At 39.2% G+C, this 15,936-nt stretch overlaps 1 protein-coding gene across 1 annotated transcript; it reads left to right on the top strand.

The window, feature by feature from the left end:
- The first annotated feature begins 1,836 nt into the window (after nucleotides 1-1,836).
- On the top strand, nucleotides 1,837-13,976 carry LOC131320388 (GTP 3',8-cyclase, mitochondrial). Its single transcript, XM_058351089.1, has 8 exons — nucleotides 1,837-1,953; nucleotides 2,017-2,126; nucleotides 2,799-3,419; nucleotides 3,608-3,775; nucleotides 3,863-4,054; nucleotides 11,385-11,453; nucleotides 12,394-12,505; nucleotides 13,838-13,976. Exons 1-7 carry the CDS (start codon nucleotides 1,899-1,901, stop codon nucleotides 12,475-12,477), a joined length of 1,299 nt encoding a protein of 432 aa, XP_058207072.1. The 5' UTR covers nucleotides 1,837-1,898; the 3' UTR covers nucleotides 12,478-12,505; nucleotides 13,838-13,976.
- The last annotated feature ends 1,960 nt before the right edge of the window (nucleotides 13,977-15,936 follow it).

Genomic DNA, 15,936 nt, shown 5'->3' with positions numbered 1-15,936 from the left:
TTTTAGAAAACGCAATTATTATATGTTAAAAAAAAAAATTTATCCCCAACTTATATAGTCTTGCCACTGTTAGATTTTTTTTCCTTATTTTCTATTATATACTAGTCATAAATCTTTTTTTTTTTTCAAGAAACAAGACCCAAAAAAAATTCTAAAACTCAATTCAATGGGCCAAAATAAAATAATATAAATGATGATGTATAATTAAAAATAAAAAACTCCACATTAATTTTAATCCTAAAATAACTTAACTTAAAAAATTAAGGGAATTTCATTATAATGTTACTCCCTAAATTTATAATGCCACCAAAAGGGAGTTTAGTTATCAGTTTGGAAAATCCATATAGGAATATGAGGAGTGACATTATAAATTTGATAAGTAGCATTATTTTTGTGCACACCGATACTCTAGAATATTAATAAAGGAAACGTCTCTAGGCCTGTTCTCTCTGATGTCATTTGACTTTGATTTGAAGGCATGGTTCCGCAACAAAACAAATATAGGGGGACTACTGTTTAAGTGATATTCTGAGATTAGCCACTTTGTACATATTGCCAAAAGTTAGGTTTGTCTCCAATCCTCCTCCGCTCATACCCCAATAATTGGGGATTACTTGGTTCTGCTGTTGTTGTTGTTGGAGTGACCTTATCGATACCCAAAATTAAAATTAATCTTTTTTCATACTCCATGTGCAAATGAAAAACATCATTTGTTATAGTTTTTATTATGTTATTTTAATTTTTTCTGGAGTCGATGACTATTAATATTGTAATGATTTTTTATTATTTTTTAATATACATTTCGCCACTGCTAGGGTAAAATCCTGATTCCGTCCCTGGATAGGAGATGGTGGAGATTCGTCGGAGGAGGAGGCGGAGGTGCCGAGAGAGATAACAGGAGGGTGGTGTATATATATACGCGTCGAACCGGACCGCGATTTGCCGAAACAGGCTGCGGCTATCTTTCTTAAGGGCCAAGGTTGGCCTTTCAATCACTGCCAAGGTTGGCCTTTTAGTCACGGGAGGGCCGAGGGAGATTAGCTGGAAGGGGAGACGAAGGGGCAGCCGTCGCAGTGTTTGGTAGTCCGGATTTCGATTTCGAAAAATTACGAAATTAATACAGTATTCTAAATAAAATATTTTGAAACTAACCGTGGTCTCGATTTACGAAAATAAAATCTCTTTGATCAAAATTTTTTTTTTTCCGAATACGAATACACCTGATTCAATTTAATCGATCTAATTAAATAAAATAGATTATTAACAAAGAAAATAATTTTTAAAAATAATATCACAACATTTTTATTTAATAAAAGATATTACAGTCACCATCTCCACCATTCCACCACCACCACTCTAGCCACCTCTAGCAACCCTTTTTTGATAAATGTTATGGGATATTTATCATGCATTCAAAAAGACGTGTGTATTGTAACTTAATCAAAATGAGGAAAGCTTTACTCCGCACTTGTGTTTTATAACCTTCGAAGAACACTTGGGTTTCCTTTTTTATTTCTACAGTCATGGTATCTAGGTCAATTTGAGTGTGCCTCGACTATTCTCTTTCTAATTCGGTCAAAGACCAACCAACCAAAGAAGAGGGATTCAAAAAAAAAATTGGCCATGTTCAGTTTAAGACTTGAGAAAGTTTTTTTTGGGTAATGAGTGAAAATAGTAGATAAAAAAATGAAAAAATAATTGAACAAAATTTATTAAGGACTATACGCAGAGAGAAAATGTTGGGTCTACAGTCCTAAAACGAAATTCGACGAGTCGAGCTATCTTTCCTTGGATGGCTGTGATGGTTATAATTTAATCGAACGGTCGGAAACAATTGGGAGCATGGATGCCCCAATACAGAGAAGCGGGCCGTCCTTCGGTGGATTAGATAGATTCCCATGTTCACCTCTCCGTCAACCAAGAAAGCAAAAAATTGTCGCATAGCCCGCCCCACTATTCTCCTCAATACTACCGTTCCCGTTCGAAATTCCTCAAAACCCGCATAGCCCGCCCCACTATTCTCCTCAATACTACCGTTCCCGTTCGAAATTCCTCAAAACCCACAAATCAAAAGGCTCGCTGCCACCATGTCGCGCTATTTTTCCAGACTTCTTGAGACCTCGCCGGTATGTTTCTTCTCATGTTATCTTTTTCTTCTTTTTTTTTTGGGTCAAACGGAAATTCCTTCTCATGTTATCTGTATGAATATGAGCAAGAGAAATACGGAGTATGTATTTGTAGCTGGTTGACAGTTGTTCTAGCGACAGAATCGATTCCTGTTTTGTGATATCTTCGTATTTTTTTTGTGGGTGTTGGATTTCTGCCTTCTTCATAGAATCATCTTTTACCGAAAAAAGGGTTGATTTTCAGATGTGCATGAATGCAGGCCATGAAAAGTCAATCATAGAATCATACATCTTTTACCTAAAAAAGGGTTGATTTTCAGATGTGCATGAATGCAGGCTATGAAAAATCAATCAAATTATCTACACAGATGTGCGTGTATGCACGTAGGATGATATGGATATGTTTTTATGGCTAAAGGGTGGGTTTCCCTAAAGAAGTTTGTCTATTGCTTATGGGCTTTAGACAAGTTGTTTCCGTTATTTGGACTTTTAGTTGATGTATGTGAGAGAATGACAAATTTGTATTTCTGTGGGTTTTAGCCGTTTAGTCCGTTAGACAACAAGGGAAACTTAGCCTAATTTGGTATTACAACTATGTGTATCTTTTGTGTGTGTGTGTGTGTTTCTGTGTCTAGATGTGCATGCCTAACAGTGATTCATGCTCATAACCAGGTTAATTGTCGAATAAGATCATACTTCCAATGCAGAAGTAGTAACTGTCAAGGTTTATATAATGGTCATCTGAGCGGATCGTTGACAAAGATGTTTGCAACTTCATGTGAGAAGTTATTGGAAGATGCTCCTGCAGAGAATTCTGTTTCTGATATGCTAGTTGATTCCTTTGGAAGGCTACACACTTACTTGAGAATATCCTTGACCGAGCGTTGCAATTTACGTTGCCAGTACTGTATGCCAGCTGAGGGTGCGGAACTCACTCCTAGCCCTCAGCTTCTCTCGCAGAAAGAGATTATCCATCTTGCAAATCTCTTTGTTGGCTCTGGGGTGAATAAAATTCGTTTGACTGGTGGGGAGCCGACGATTAGGAAAGATATCGAAGAAATATGTTTACAACTGTCTAACTTGAAAGGGCTGAAGACCTTGGCCATGACTACCAATGGAATTACTCTAGCAAGGAAACTTCCAAAGTTGAAAGAATGTGGGCTTAGCGCGTTGAATATTAGCTTAGACACATTGATTCCGGCAAAATTTGAATTTATGACGAGGCGAAAAGGGCATGAACGGGTGATGGAGTCGATCAACGCTGCCATAGACCTTGGATACAATCCTGTTAAAGTATGTTATCTCCAAGTTTTTTCTTAGTCTATCTCTTTCCACTTATTATTGCGTCGATTGAATGTTATCATATACCAAAATGCTATGTTGTTAATTAAAATGGTGATGTTAAACAATGGTTTTACTATGTTGAACAATGGTTTATTTGTCACAAATTGATCACATTTTTCCATATTGCTGTATTTCAGGTGAATTGTGTTGTAATGCGTGGATTCAACGATGATGAGATCTGTGATTTTGTGGAGCTGACTCGTGAGAAACCAATCAACATTCGGTTTATTGAGTTTATGCCCTTTGATGGAAATGTTTGGAATGTCAAGAAGCTTGTACCGTATGCAGAGATGTTCGACAGAGTGGTAAGGTAGAAATTCAACAGTATCCCATGGTTAGATTTGTGAAGGTCCTTTTGAACATACTCTAAATCTTTCATCATTACCGAACAGGTTAAACGGTTTACAGGGTTGAATAGAATACGGGATCATCCCACAGATACAGCCAAGAATTTCAGAATAGAGGGGCATCAAGGCACAGTTTCTTTTATTACATCTATGACGGAGCATTTTTGTGCTGGTTGCAATAGGTTGCGACTTTTAGCTGATGGGAACTTTAAAGTTTGCCTCTTTGGTCCCTCAGAGGTGAATTAGCTGCTTGCCAATTTGCAGTTATGCTTGCGTATAAAATGGTGGTTGTATCATGATTCATGAATAGTTATGGATCTTAATTGAGGAAAACTTATTTTTGTACATGTCATCTACAACAGGTACCTTAGTTTTATCATTCAACCGAGTGATGCTTATAAAAAGAATAATAATTTAGCTGACCAATACTTCTTTAGGTTCTGGATGGAGCAGCACACTCACTGCTTCCCTTCTTTAATAAACTAACCGTACTATTCATGATAGCAGGATGCATGTGGTATGCAATTTTATCAGCTCTAAACTACTTGAACTATGACCTAGATGAAGAACTATGTAACTCAACTTAATTTGTAGCGCCTTGTTGCAAGGATAGCCAACATAACTTTGTGCAAGTTAGTCCTCAGTCAGAGTTCTTTTTTCCTAAATACTGGGTCAGCATATCTCTGATGTCATACTTGATCATGATTCTTCTTCTGTTTTATATGCCTTGAACTTGCGCCTTGTCTGTTTTTCTTGGGTAATCATTGCGGATTGCTAATTCAATATTCCAACTAGCTTTCACCTCATTCTAGTTGTACTTCTTTTGGCTGAATCATTTGTTTCACCTTCTGAAACTTAAATCTAGTGAACTTATTGTTTGCTGTACAGTTGCCCTTTTGTTCCCTAAAAAGCTTACCTAACTGGCTGGCAGTTTTGTTTGGGTTTTCTTAGTTTCATAGCTATGCACTTGTAAAGACGTATGCTATGTTATATCAGTTATCCATTTTATCTACAGATTGAAAACTCCAATGCTTAGGTTTATGAATTACAAACTCTCTCTCATGTTGATCATTTGTGGATACCTTGTTTTGGTATGATGCCTAGGCTTAGCCAATCATGATTTATAATCTGCTCATAGCAAGAGCTTTTTCGACAAATTTCAGTTAGATGACTCCTACTTTGGCATAGGGATAAAAGAATAAAGTACCTAAAAGAAGATATCGTTGCAGTGAAGTTTTTTAGTTAATAGACTACATCAGTACTTGACAACACAGAAAGTATCATTGGTACGTCGTACCAAAAGAATCGGAAGTCATCTGTTCAAGCCATGAGAATATGAGATACTCAATGATCACCCCTAAATTACACTTGGTAGAATCTAGAATGATTAAGGATTGACATTTTCCAGTTTTCTCACTTTTAACCTGGTACTTTTTAAAGGAAGAGTTGAGCTGAGGCTATATTGCAGACATGTTAGTAGGTTCTGCTTATTAGTTTGATGCAGGACAGATTGGAATGGGGCTAAGTATGACCGAAGACGAGGGAAAGGGGCTGTTTTTAGGACTGTGAATAGTAGACGTGAACAGTATTTTTAAGGAGGGAAGAGTAAGAGAAGGATAGATCTAGGCCTCACACCTAGGTTACCAAAGGCATCACACCTAAGGCCTCTTTAGCATCACACCAAAGAATGAGATTGCATCACACAATCATAAAGCTTAAAGCTAAATTTTCATTCAATCAATCATAATTCAAGCTCTTGAGATTACATGACTTATATAGACTCCATAATACTTGAATGCAAATAACTACTCCTATTTCCTAGATGGCTGGATGCAAATAACTATTCATATTCCCTAGATGGCTGGATAGGATGAATGCATACATAAGGGTTGAATGCATTAAATATGTGGTCAAACTTCCCTACATGAAAAGACACAAGGCTCATGAAAAGTCACAGCCTTTAATGTTCCAGCCAATGCCTAATTAATATCCCAGGTAGGGCCCACATCATCCAGCATATGCCAAATTAAGGCTTGGGCCTTAGAACCATCCAATCCACGTTTTTTATAGCCTTTTATCGGGTGCTGCCATTTTCCATCAACTCTCCCCGGCTTGAGAGAACTCGACCCCGACGAATTAAAAGCATGGAACTGTTCATGAAGGTCCGGATTGAGGCGGTGAAATTCCTCTTCAGTAATCCAAGTACAATCTGAAAGTGAACGCCCCTTCCACTTAATGAGATACTTTTGATAACCTCCATGTCGAGTCGAAATAATTTGATGATCCACCACATCTTCAATTTCATCCTTGAAACATTTGGATGCCGGGAGAGATGCCACAGGGTCAGCCCGGTTACTATCCTCAACATGCCCAGAATATCGAGTCAAATCCTCAATATTGAACACGTTACTTATGCCCATATCATCAGGTAATTCAAGCACGTAGGCGTTAGAGCTGATTTTCTTGAGAACTTTAAATGGACCAGCACTCTTTGAATGAAGTTTCTTATAAACCCCTTTAGGATACCGTTCTGGTTTGACTCGAACCATAACCATGTCACCTTCATTAAATTCAGCAAACCTCCGCCTCAAATCAGCATGTTGTTTGTAGCTCTCATTGCTGATGGCAATCTTTCGCCGCACATCATCGTGGATATCACGGATGTGTTGACTAAAAGCTTCAGCTTCAGCACTTGGGCGAGCCTGAATAGGTAGAGGAACCAAATCTATTGGTTTCCTAGGAAGCAAACCTGTGACAATTTCGAAAGGGCTGCGTCCTGTAGATCTATTAACGGAGCTGTTGTATGCAAATTCAGCCATGGGAAGCACCTGATCCCAGCTGCCAACATGATCACCCACAAGGCAGCGAAGTAGATTACCCAAACTGCGGTTAACAACCTCCGTTTGACCATCAGTTTGTGGATGAAAAGCCGAAGAAAATTTCAGCTTTGTATTCAGCAACTTCCATAGCGTTCGCCAGAAGTAACTCACAAACTTTGAATCACGGTCAGAGACCATGGTCTTTGGCAATCCATGAAGTCTAACAACTTCTTGAAAGAAGAGCTTAGCAATGTGGACAGCATCCGATGTCTTTGAACAAGGAATGAAGTGTGCCATTTTGGAGAAGCGATCCACAACCACAAAGATAGAGTCATGTTCCCGAAGGGTTTTTGGTAATCCAAGGACAAAATCCATACTTAAATCCTGCCAAGGCTCATGGGGCACAGGTAGCGGAGTGTATAAACCCGTATTCTTCTTTCTTCCCTTTGAAAGTTGGCAAGTACGGCATTGCGAAACAACCCTGCCCACATCTCGCTTCAGCTTTGGCCAATAAAAGTGATCTTCGGCCATTGCAATTGTCTTCTCTCTTCCAAAATGACCTGCTGCCCCTCCGGAATGCAATTCCCAAATCATTTCTTCACGGAGGGATGTGTTGGGTAAGCAAAGTCGGGTTCCCTTGAAGAGGAAACCATCATGCAAAGAAAAATCACCATATCCTCCCTGCTGTCCAGCCAGCAGCTGAGCATGTATAGAGCTGAAATCCTTACAAGAAGGATAGTCTCTCTTAAGCAAATCAAAACCCACCACTTGTATAGCCATGGAAGAGAGAACATACACCACACGGCTAAGGGCATCAGCAACCTTATTCTCTGAACCAGCCTTATGTTTGATAACAAAAGAATATTCCTGCAGAAATGAAACCCATTTGCCATGTCGATGATTCAGCTTCTTTTGAGAGTTGATGTACTTGAGTGCTTCATGGTCGGAAAATAACACAAACTCCTTAAAAAGAAGATAGTGTCGCCAATGGCGAAGTGCTTGAATCACTGCATAAAATTCTTTGTCATAGGTGGAATACTTCTGCTTGGCTTCATTGAGTTTTTCACTAAAATAAGCAACCGGGTGCCCTTCTTGACTAAGAACACCTCCAATCCCAACGTGTGATGCATCGCACACCACTTCAAATACCTTTGAGAAGTCAGGAAGACGTAGAACAGGAGCCTCAGACATCATTTTCTTTATGTCTTCGAAAGCTTTTGTTGCTGCCTTGGTCCAAACAAACTGTCCTCCTTTCATACAGTTAGTGATAGGTGCCATTACCATGCTGAAATTCCTAATAAATCGACGATAAAAAGTCGCCAACCCGTGAAAACTGCGTACATCATGCAAGGTTTTGGGAATTGGCCATTCTAGAACAGCTTTCACTTTACCTGGGTCGACCTCCACACCTTTAGAGGACACAATGAAACCCAAAAATACAATCCTTGGACTCATGAAAGAACACTTCTTTAAGTTCATGTAGAGTTTCTCTTGACGGAGAAGCCTCAAAACTTGTTGAAGATGAAAGATATGTTCCTCCTTGGTCTTGCTATATATTAGAATATCATCAAAATAAACAACCAGGAAGTGACCAATGAAAGGCTGTAATACCTGCGTCATAAAGCGCATGAATGTACTTGGGGCATTTGTAAGACCAAATGGCATGACTAGCCACTCATAGAGGCCATCCTTGGTCTTGAAAGCTGTCTTCCATTCATCTCCTGGCCTTATGCGTAGTTGATGGTAGCCACTTTTCAAATCAATCTTTGAGAATATACGAGAACCAGCCAGCATGTCCAACATATCATCAAGCCTTGGGATAGGGAACCGGTACTTGATTGTAATCTTGTTTATAGCACGGCTATCTATGCACATGCGCCAACTGCCATCTTTCTTTGGCGTGAGCAAAGCTGGAACAGCACAAGGGCTTAAACTCTCACGAATAAACCCCTTGGACAGAAGCTCATCTACCTGTTTTTTAAGCTCTGCGTGTTCACTTGGATTCATGCGATAGGCCGGAAGATTAGGCAATTGCGATCCTGGAATGAGATCTATTGCATGCTGGATATTGCGCATGGGAGGTAATTCATTTGGGAGTTCTTTAGGTGCAACATCAGAAAAATGGGACAGCAACTCAGCCACTTCTGATGGAAATTCAGAGGCTGTTGCAGCAGCTGATTCTGATACTTCTTTTACCACCATGGCATATATAACTCCCAGTTCCATACTCTCTATTTGAAAACACTTCTTGGTGAGAATGTGGAGAGATTTAGGCTTATTTTCTGCAACACCCTTTGGCTTCTTTTCCTTGTATTTTTCCATTTCAGCTGTATTCATTGGCTTCAAAACGATCTCCTTGTTTTTGAATGAGAAAGCATACGTGTTCTCTTTCCCACAATGCTGCACATCTCTATCATAAAGCCATGGTCTCCCAAGAAGAATATGTGTGACATTCATGGGAATGACGTCACACCAAATGGAATCACTATAAGAACCATAAGAGAAAGAAACTAGGCAGCGCTGAGTTACCGGAATGGAAGTGTTGTCGATCCAAGCTACCTTATACGGATGAGGATGTGGTTGAACAGGAAGTTTAAGACGCTCCACTGTGGCAGCAGATACAACATTCATACAACTCCCACCGTCAATAATAAGCTTTCGGGCTTGGTTTCCACAGCGGACCAGCATCTGAAAGATAGAAGTACGCCTCCAGTCCTCCTTTTCAACTTTAGGTGCTGTAAGGATACGTCTAACAACAGAGATCAACGAATTGTCCACCTCCTCTTCTTCTAAGTCATCTGTATTTAGAATCCCAACGTCAAAAGAATCATCATTGTCATCATTATGTTGTTGGTCAAATTCAGCTTCTTGTTCCATTCCCATGTGTAAGTTCCTCTTCGGGCATTGATAGGCCATATGACCAGTTTCACCACATTTAAAGCATCTGTTGTCCTTTCCTCCCCCTTTGTTGGCTGCGTGATTCTTGCCTTTTGGATCAGCCGTATTGGCTGAAGTTTGCTTAGAAACACTAGGCTGGAAACGACTTGCATCTTTGTACCCTTTAGCTGCAGTTTCCCCAACTTGAGACCCAAACTTTTTAGGAATTGGGTATTTCAAATACTCCTCCATATCCAAAGCAACCTGGAAGGCATGTTCGAGACTGTACAAGGGTTGGCGAAGCAGCTCCCTCCTTATGTCTGGCCTCAAACCAGCCTTGAATCGGGCAAGAGTTTGACTTGAATCTTCTGTCACTTGACTCCTCATCTTCAGCTCATCAAATTTCTGCATATATTCAGCCACTGACATGTTGTTTTGCTTTAACTCGATGAGTTGTTCACACAACTTCTCATGGTAATTTGATGGCATGTACTTTTCCCTCAACTTAGCTTTCATCTCTTGCCAAGTACCAATCGGTGGTTGCCCCAACCTTCGAATATCACCTTCAACACCCATCCACCAGATTTTTGCTAATCCCACAAGCTTCATCTTAGCAAATCTCACTCGCCGATCGTCAGCCATATCATACCAGTCAAAGTACTCCTCAATAGAAGCAAGCCAATCATGAAACAAAGTAGGATTGACCTTACCTTCAAAATCTGGAACCTCCATTTTAATCTTCTTAGTGATATCTCCGGCTGTATCATAGGTCTCATGTTGGTTCCTCTGTAACAAATCATGGGTCCATTCAGACATGGAATTTTGTTGCATTCCTTGACCTTGGCCAGCCCTAAATTGCTGACTTCGAAGGGAATCTGCACGCTGTTCTTCTGTGCGCTCACCTTGGTTCTCACCATTTTCATTAGGATTGTTATTCCCGGAGTTTTCGCCTTGTTCGCCTCCTTGTTCATCATTAGGTTGAGTTCTTTGGCCTTCCAAAGTGCTGATGCGCAGATTATTATTATCCAATTGCTCCACAAGTTTAACAGAATCTCATCACGCTGGAAATCAGTTAATCTTCCTCTAAACGGCCTTCCGGATCGTGTAGACATGATGCTACGCTCGCTCTGATACCAAAATTGATGCAGGACAGATTGGAATAGGGCTAAGTATGACCGAAGACGAGGGAAAGGGGCTGTTTTTAGGACTGTGAATAGTAGACGTGAACAGCATTTTTAAGGAGGGAAGAGTAAGAGAAGGATAGATCTAGGCCTCACACCTAGGTTACCAAAGGCATCACACCTAAGGCCTCTTTAGCATCACACCAAAGAATGAGATTGCATCACACAATCATAAAGCTTAAAGCTAAATTTTCATTCAATCAATCATAATTCAAGCTCTTGAGATTACATGACTTATATAGACTCCATAATACTTGAATGCAAATAACTACTCCTATTTCCTAGATGGCTGGATGCAAATAACTATTCATATTCCCTAGATGGCTGGATAGGATGAATGCATACATAAGGGTTGAATGCATTAAATATGTGGTCAAACTTCCCTAAATGAAAAGACACAAGGCTCATGAAAAGTCACAGCCTTTAATGTTCCAGCCAATGCCTAATTAATATCCCAGGTAGGGCCCACATCATCCAGCATATGCCAAATTAAGGCTTGGGCCTTAGAACCATCCAACCCACGTTTTTTATAGCCTTTTATCGGGTGCTGCCATTTTCCATCATAGTTTCGCGGACTTGTGCTACTTCAGTTTTTGTTAAATGAGATTTTGACAATGCTTTGTTCTCTACCTAATTCAGTTTTGGGACTCTGATTGGGATGGCTATTGATACTATAATTTATCCTTACAGGTTAGCTTGAGGGATCCCCTTCGTCGTGGTGTTGACGATAATGAACTCAAGGAGATAATTGGTGCAGCGGTATGCATTTGCAGCTCTCTCATGATAGCCTCAACACATACGTGCTATGAAGCACCGACACCTCTAGACATTTGTCAGGACACGGCGGGACACCTCGGAGATACATACATATTTTAATATTAAATTTTGAGGGGGACACGGCGGGGACACCGATGGGGACACGGCAGGGGCCAAACTGCAATTTTTTTTAAAATTTTGGGGGCCAAATTATATTTTTTCTAAAATTTCTGGGTGTTAAACTATAATTATTTATTTATTTATATATATAAATAAATAAATAAATATACACGTGGCGTGTCCCCCGCCGTGTCCGTGTCCCCATTTTTTTAGAATTCCCGTGTCCCGGTGTCGGTTTCGGTGTCCGTGTCCATGTCGGTGCATCATAGCATACATGTAAATAATTAGTCACAAAGTAAATCCGATCCATGATGATGTCGGAAATATGGATTTGAGAAGGTAATACAAGTGAGAACTTAGAAGTATCACACTCGCCACCCTATGGAATTCACCCACGGGATAAGAGTCGTAATAGGAACTAGCCAAAGGCTGAAATTTCACTTCAATTATCAAGCTAATTCATATCAGTACATAACTGGCCTTTAAACACAAAAAAAGGACTAGAAAATTCCTGAAACATAAAAGAAAACGACAAATTCCAAGAGGACCTTTCAACTCTCAAGTAGAAGATACCAAAAGTCACTTGAATATCAACACTTATTTGGTCAAAGTTGGTTATGAGAATAATTCCATGACTTAGTTGGGAGTTTCAAAATTATGTAGAAGGGCAGTAAAATTATCTTGGAATTCACCGGCATCACATGATCATAAATTGTCATCCAAATTCCAACCTGGAGTTTCCATGTTTATTGTTTTGAAATTTTACCTCACAAATCACGTATTTGATTTTATGTATAATTTCTAATTTTGTTGCTTGCTTCAGGTCAAGAGGAAGAAAGCTTCTCATGCTGGAATGTTTGACATTGCGAAGACACCAAACAGACCTATGATACACATTGGAGGCTAGGGCTTGGCATTCTGTATTGCTAAACTTGGTATGTTCAATATTACCATTAAGCAGCATCGGCAAAATTTGCTACTCCCGTTCTTATTTCATGCTATATAATAGAGAATCTCCTGCCACTCAAGGAGACACGTGGAAATACTTTAGTATCTTGGTTATTTGTGTTTAACTGGTGATTGTAGATAGTTGTAGAAAAAGTCAGCCCAGTGCATAAGGCTTCCACCATGACAGGGCTTGGTATGGTTACTGGTTAGATGTATAACCACATGCTGCATTCACCTCGTAGAGGACACAATGATGTCTCTGGATTAGTGAATTTTACTATGGTGGGTCTTTAAAAAAGAATGTTGACGTGGATGTGTGGTTACTGTTTTGCAAGATAGAATTAGAAACAAGAATGTTGAGTTCTTGTTTACGTCTCCCCTTAATGCTACCCTCTGCCGTAACCATATCAGTCAATTTTAGTCTACGTCTCCCCTTAATGCTATCCTCTACCATGACCATATCAGTCCTTTAAGGTACCGCATCTACTGATCTACGATAGACATGTCCAAACCCCCTTAATTTGTTCTCGATCATCTCATCTTCTATCGGTCTACCCCTACCATCCTGCAAAAGTTTTTGTTTCTAATTCTATCTTGCAAAACTGTTACCACACAACTATGGTAAGTTTAGAGGAAGTCAACGTGCTGCTAACAGTTTTTGAGTTCGATTAAGCGTTATAGTCTTGAGTTTTCCGCCATTAGATGGGTTTTCTCTACTACAGAGCTCCGACGGTTCTTAAAAAACAACTCTCTCTCTATCTAGTTGTCTCATCAGAACTACAACATCGCTAACTTTTCTAGCCTTAAAGAATTTTCTTCTCTAAGGAACTTTACGAGATTTCGAATTTAAGATTGGTCTTGCTAATGACTGCTCTTTGGGCAGTGGTTTAGGGGACAGAAAATGTTTTTTTGAAAGGCGAGGGACAGAAAATGTTGAAAAGCTAAGACTTCAATACAGATTTCACCTATTTCAAATTTTCAATGCACTTATATTATTACATTATTTTCACATGCTTCAAAAACAATTTTGAACTGTAACCGCAACTTCTTTTCACGACTACGGTTCTATAACCTACAGTCGGGACAATTCCAAATTTGTTGGAGCGTCTTTTATAGGTTAACATATATGTATTCATAATTTCATACTCAATTTTCGAATTACCAAAAAAAAGAAAATTGTACTCAAGTCAAAAGAGGAAAATGTAATTTGCAGTTGTCTGAGAGTTATTTTTACCCTTTTCTTGAAATTTTGCTAACCTTGGTCATTTTCCTATGATGTTAAACTTGTGAAAGACAACTTCCACTTGTATATCCTTCAGGGCCTTGGAGGGCTAATTTGTTGGTGCAAAGCAGATCTAGAGCTACACATGGTTTCATTCAGATATCACACCATAGACACAAGAAGTTGTAAAGTCAATACCACACAAAAGGAGATGACTGAGAAGAAAGAGAGAAAGACGGGAACGAAAGGAAGGAAGAGAAGAAAGGTGTTGCTTGCAATGCCATGCTTGCCTTCTATTTGTAACAAACTTGCATACACAAGTTGTTCTGGTTGTGTGTGTATCATAACCCATTCTTTTGTAGCCAAATTAAACCTGATTTGTTGTGTTCTATGAACTGCTGTTGCCAGTTTCTTTAAGCTATGTTTGGATCCGAGGTTTATGTAGGGAAAAGGAAAGTAAAGAAACAAAGACTTCATATACTGCATGAAACAAGGTCTCTGTTTGCTTTTACATCGACTATCAAAAAACACAGAACTGCAATGGATTGATCAATCATCTGCGTTTAGTACGTGCTTTTGCATTAGGTCGGGCAAACTACAAGAAGTCGACGATGCGCAAGTAAATTCTACAGGTACCCTAAGGCTTGTAGCCCAATGGTAATCTCCTGGTCCTCCCACAAGGGAAGCCAGGGTTTGGACCTCGTCAGAGGCTTTTGAACAACTTTTGGACTTCTTGTGGATTAACTAATTCTTCCGCTAATGTATACAACATTGGCACAGCAAAAAAAACATGTATACGTCAAATTCAAAATCAGGAATGCAGTGAAGACCATTATTTGTGCCGCTTACTTGGGTATGATTTGATGTGGTAATTCTCATGCAAGAACCACTTGGTATTCCACCCCATGTAACTAGTGATTGATTCAAGTAACATTCTGCAGCTTTGATGAGAATGTCAATAGTTCAAAACTCTTGAAGTTAATTCAGACGGTGTGGATCAAATAATTCCATAATTATGGAATTTGAATTTAATGAGTCAATCCCACTTATACATAAAATAGAAATAACACATTCGTGCTCGTACTATTATTGATTCGTGCACATGCCACGTCCTCCAAAATGACGGTCAGGTCTATCTAAATGTTCTGTGGCCGTACAAACTCCCATCTAAACTATTCGTTGCAATTTACTTTCCAAAGATGCCACATGCACAACGGTTGTGCAAAACATCAAGTACAACCAATTTTCATCCGTCCATTATTGTAATAAATGGTCAAGATTCGTTCAAACTTTTGCTTGGAAGAGTTAAACTTTTGCTTGGAAGAGTTAAACTTTTCATTAGAAGAGTTTTTTTAAAATCTAGAGCGTCTAAACACATCTGAACGGTCAGAATTGATTACACAATACACACAACGGTTGTGTGAGTATCATTTCCGTTTACTTTTTGTCACCATAAAAGTTGGTACAAATTAGCATGTGTTCATGAGGATTCTTATCATTGCAATTTATTAGGTACTACAAAGTACAAAGAAACGCACATATTGCCCTAATGCACACAATTATAATTCAGATGCACAAATTAAGCCCATTAAATCTGTTTTGCAACTATTTGATTTGAAGGAGGGCAAGAGGGTAATTTCACATACCAACTCACTTAAGCAATTGCTGACTAGGGAAAGGCATCGTAGTAAAGAAAAACGATAAAGTAAAGAAAAATCCACGCAAGCCGTTGAGGGGAACAGAACTATGGTACCCATGGAGAATGCACCGATGTGCACAGGCATGTGGGGTCCACTTTGAAAAATCACATAAATAATTTGAATTGTTCTTAAATTTAATCTAGATTTTCGAATGGCCTAAGAAAAAGTCAGCTCAATAAAAAAAGCGTAAGTGCTTTATAGAATGTCCCATGTTTTCATTCAAAATTTAGAATTTAGAATTACGAATGAATTTTGAAGAAAAAAAATTGACGATTGGATCAACAAGTTACCTTCATCCAAATGAGCTAGTAATTGTTTGTAGGGGTCGCTTGAAATTATGTTTTTTCAAATTAACGAACTTTGAATAATTTGTGTGGAATCTCGAGATAGGCCCCACGCGCCAATCCGGTGCACTCCTCGTCGGTACCCATACAATTTTGGCAATGTCGCGGTGAGGGCACTTTTGTCAAATCATTAGGCCTGAAAAAAATTAGGG

Source organism: Rhododendron vialii, chromosome 3a (genome assembly GCF_030253575.1).
Source record: "Rhododendron vialii isolate Sample 1 chromosome 3a, ASM3025357v1".
Taxonomy (NCBI): Eukaryota; Viridiplantae; Streptophyta; class Magnoliopsida; order Ericales; family Ericaceae; genus Rhododendron; species Rhododendron vialii.
The sequence above is the reverse complement of the archived record's forward strand: the minus strand, read 5'-3'. Positions and strand labels throughout refer to the sequence as shown.

Bases quoted from the DNA above. Each gene is read 5' to 3' on its own strand.
- LOC131320388 (XM_058351089.1), top strand. From the start codon at position 1,899: ATGTTCACCTCTCCGTCAACCAAGAAAGCAAAAAATTGTCGCATAGCC. The intron at 1,954-2,016 runs CTATTCTCCTCA...AGCCCGCCCCAC, and splicing joins TTGTCGCATAGCCCGCCCCA to TATTCTCCTCAATACTACCG. The intron at 4,055-11,384 runs GTGAATTAGCTG...TTATCCTTACAG, and splicing joins GCCTCTTTGGTCCCTCAGAG to GTTAGCTTGAGGGATCCCCT.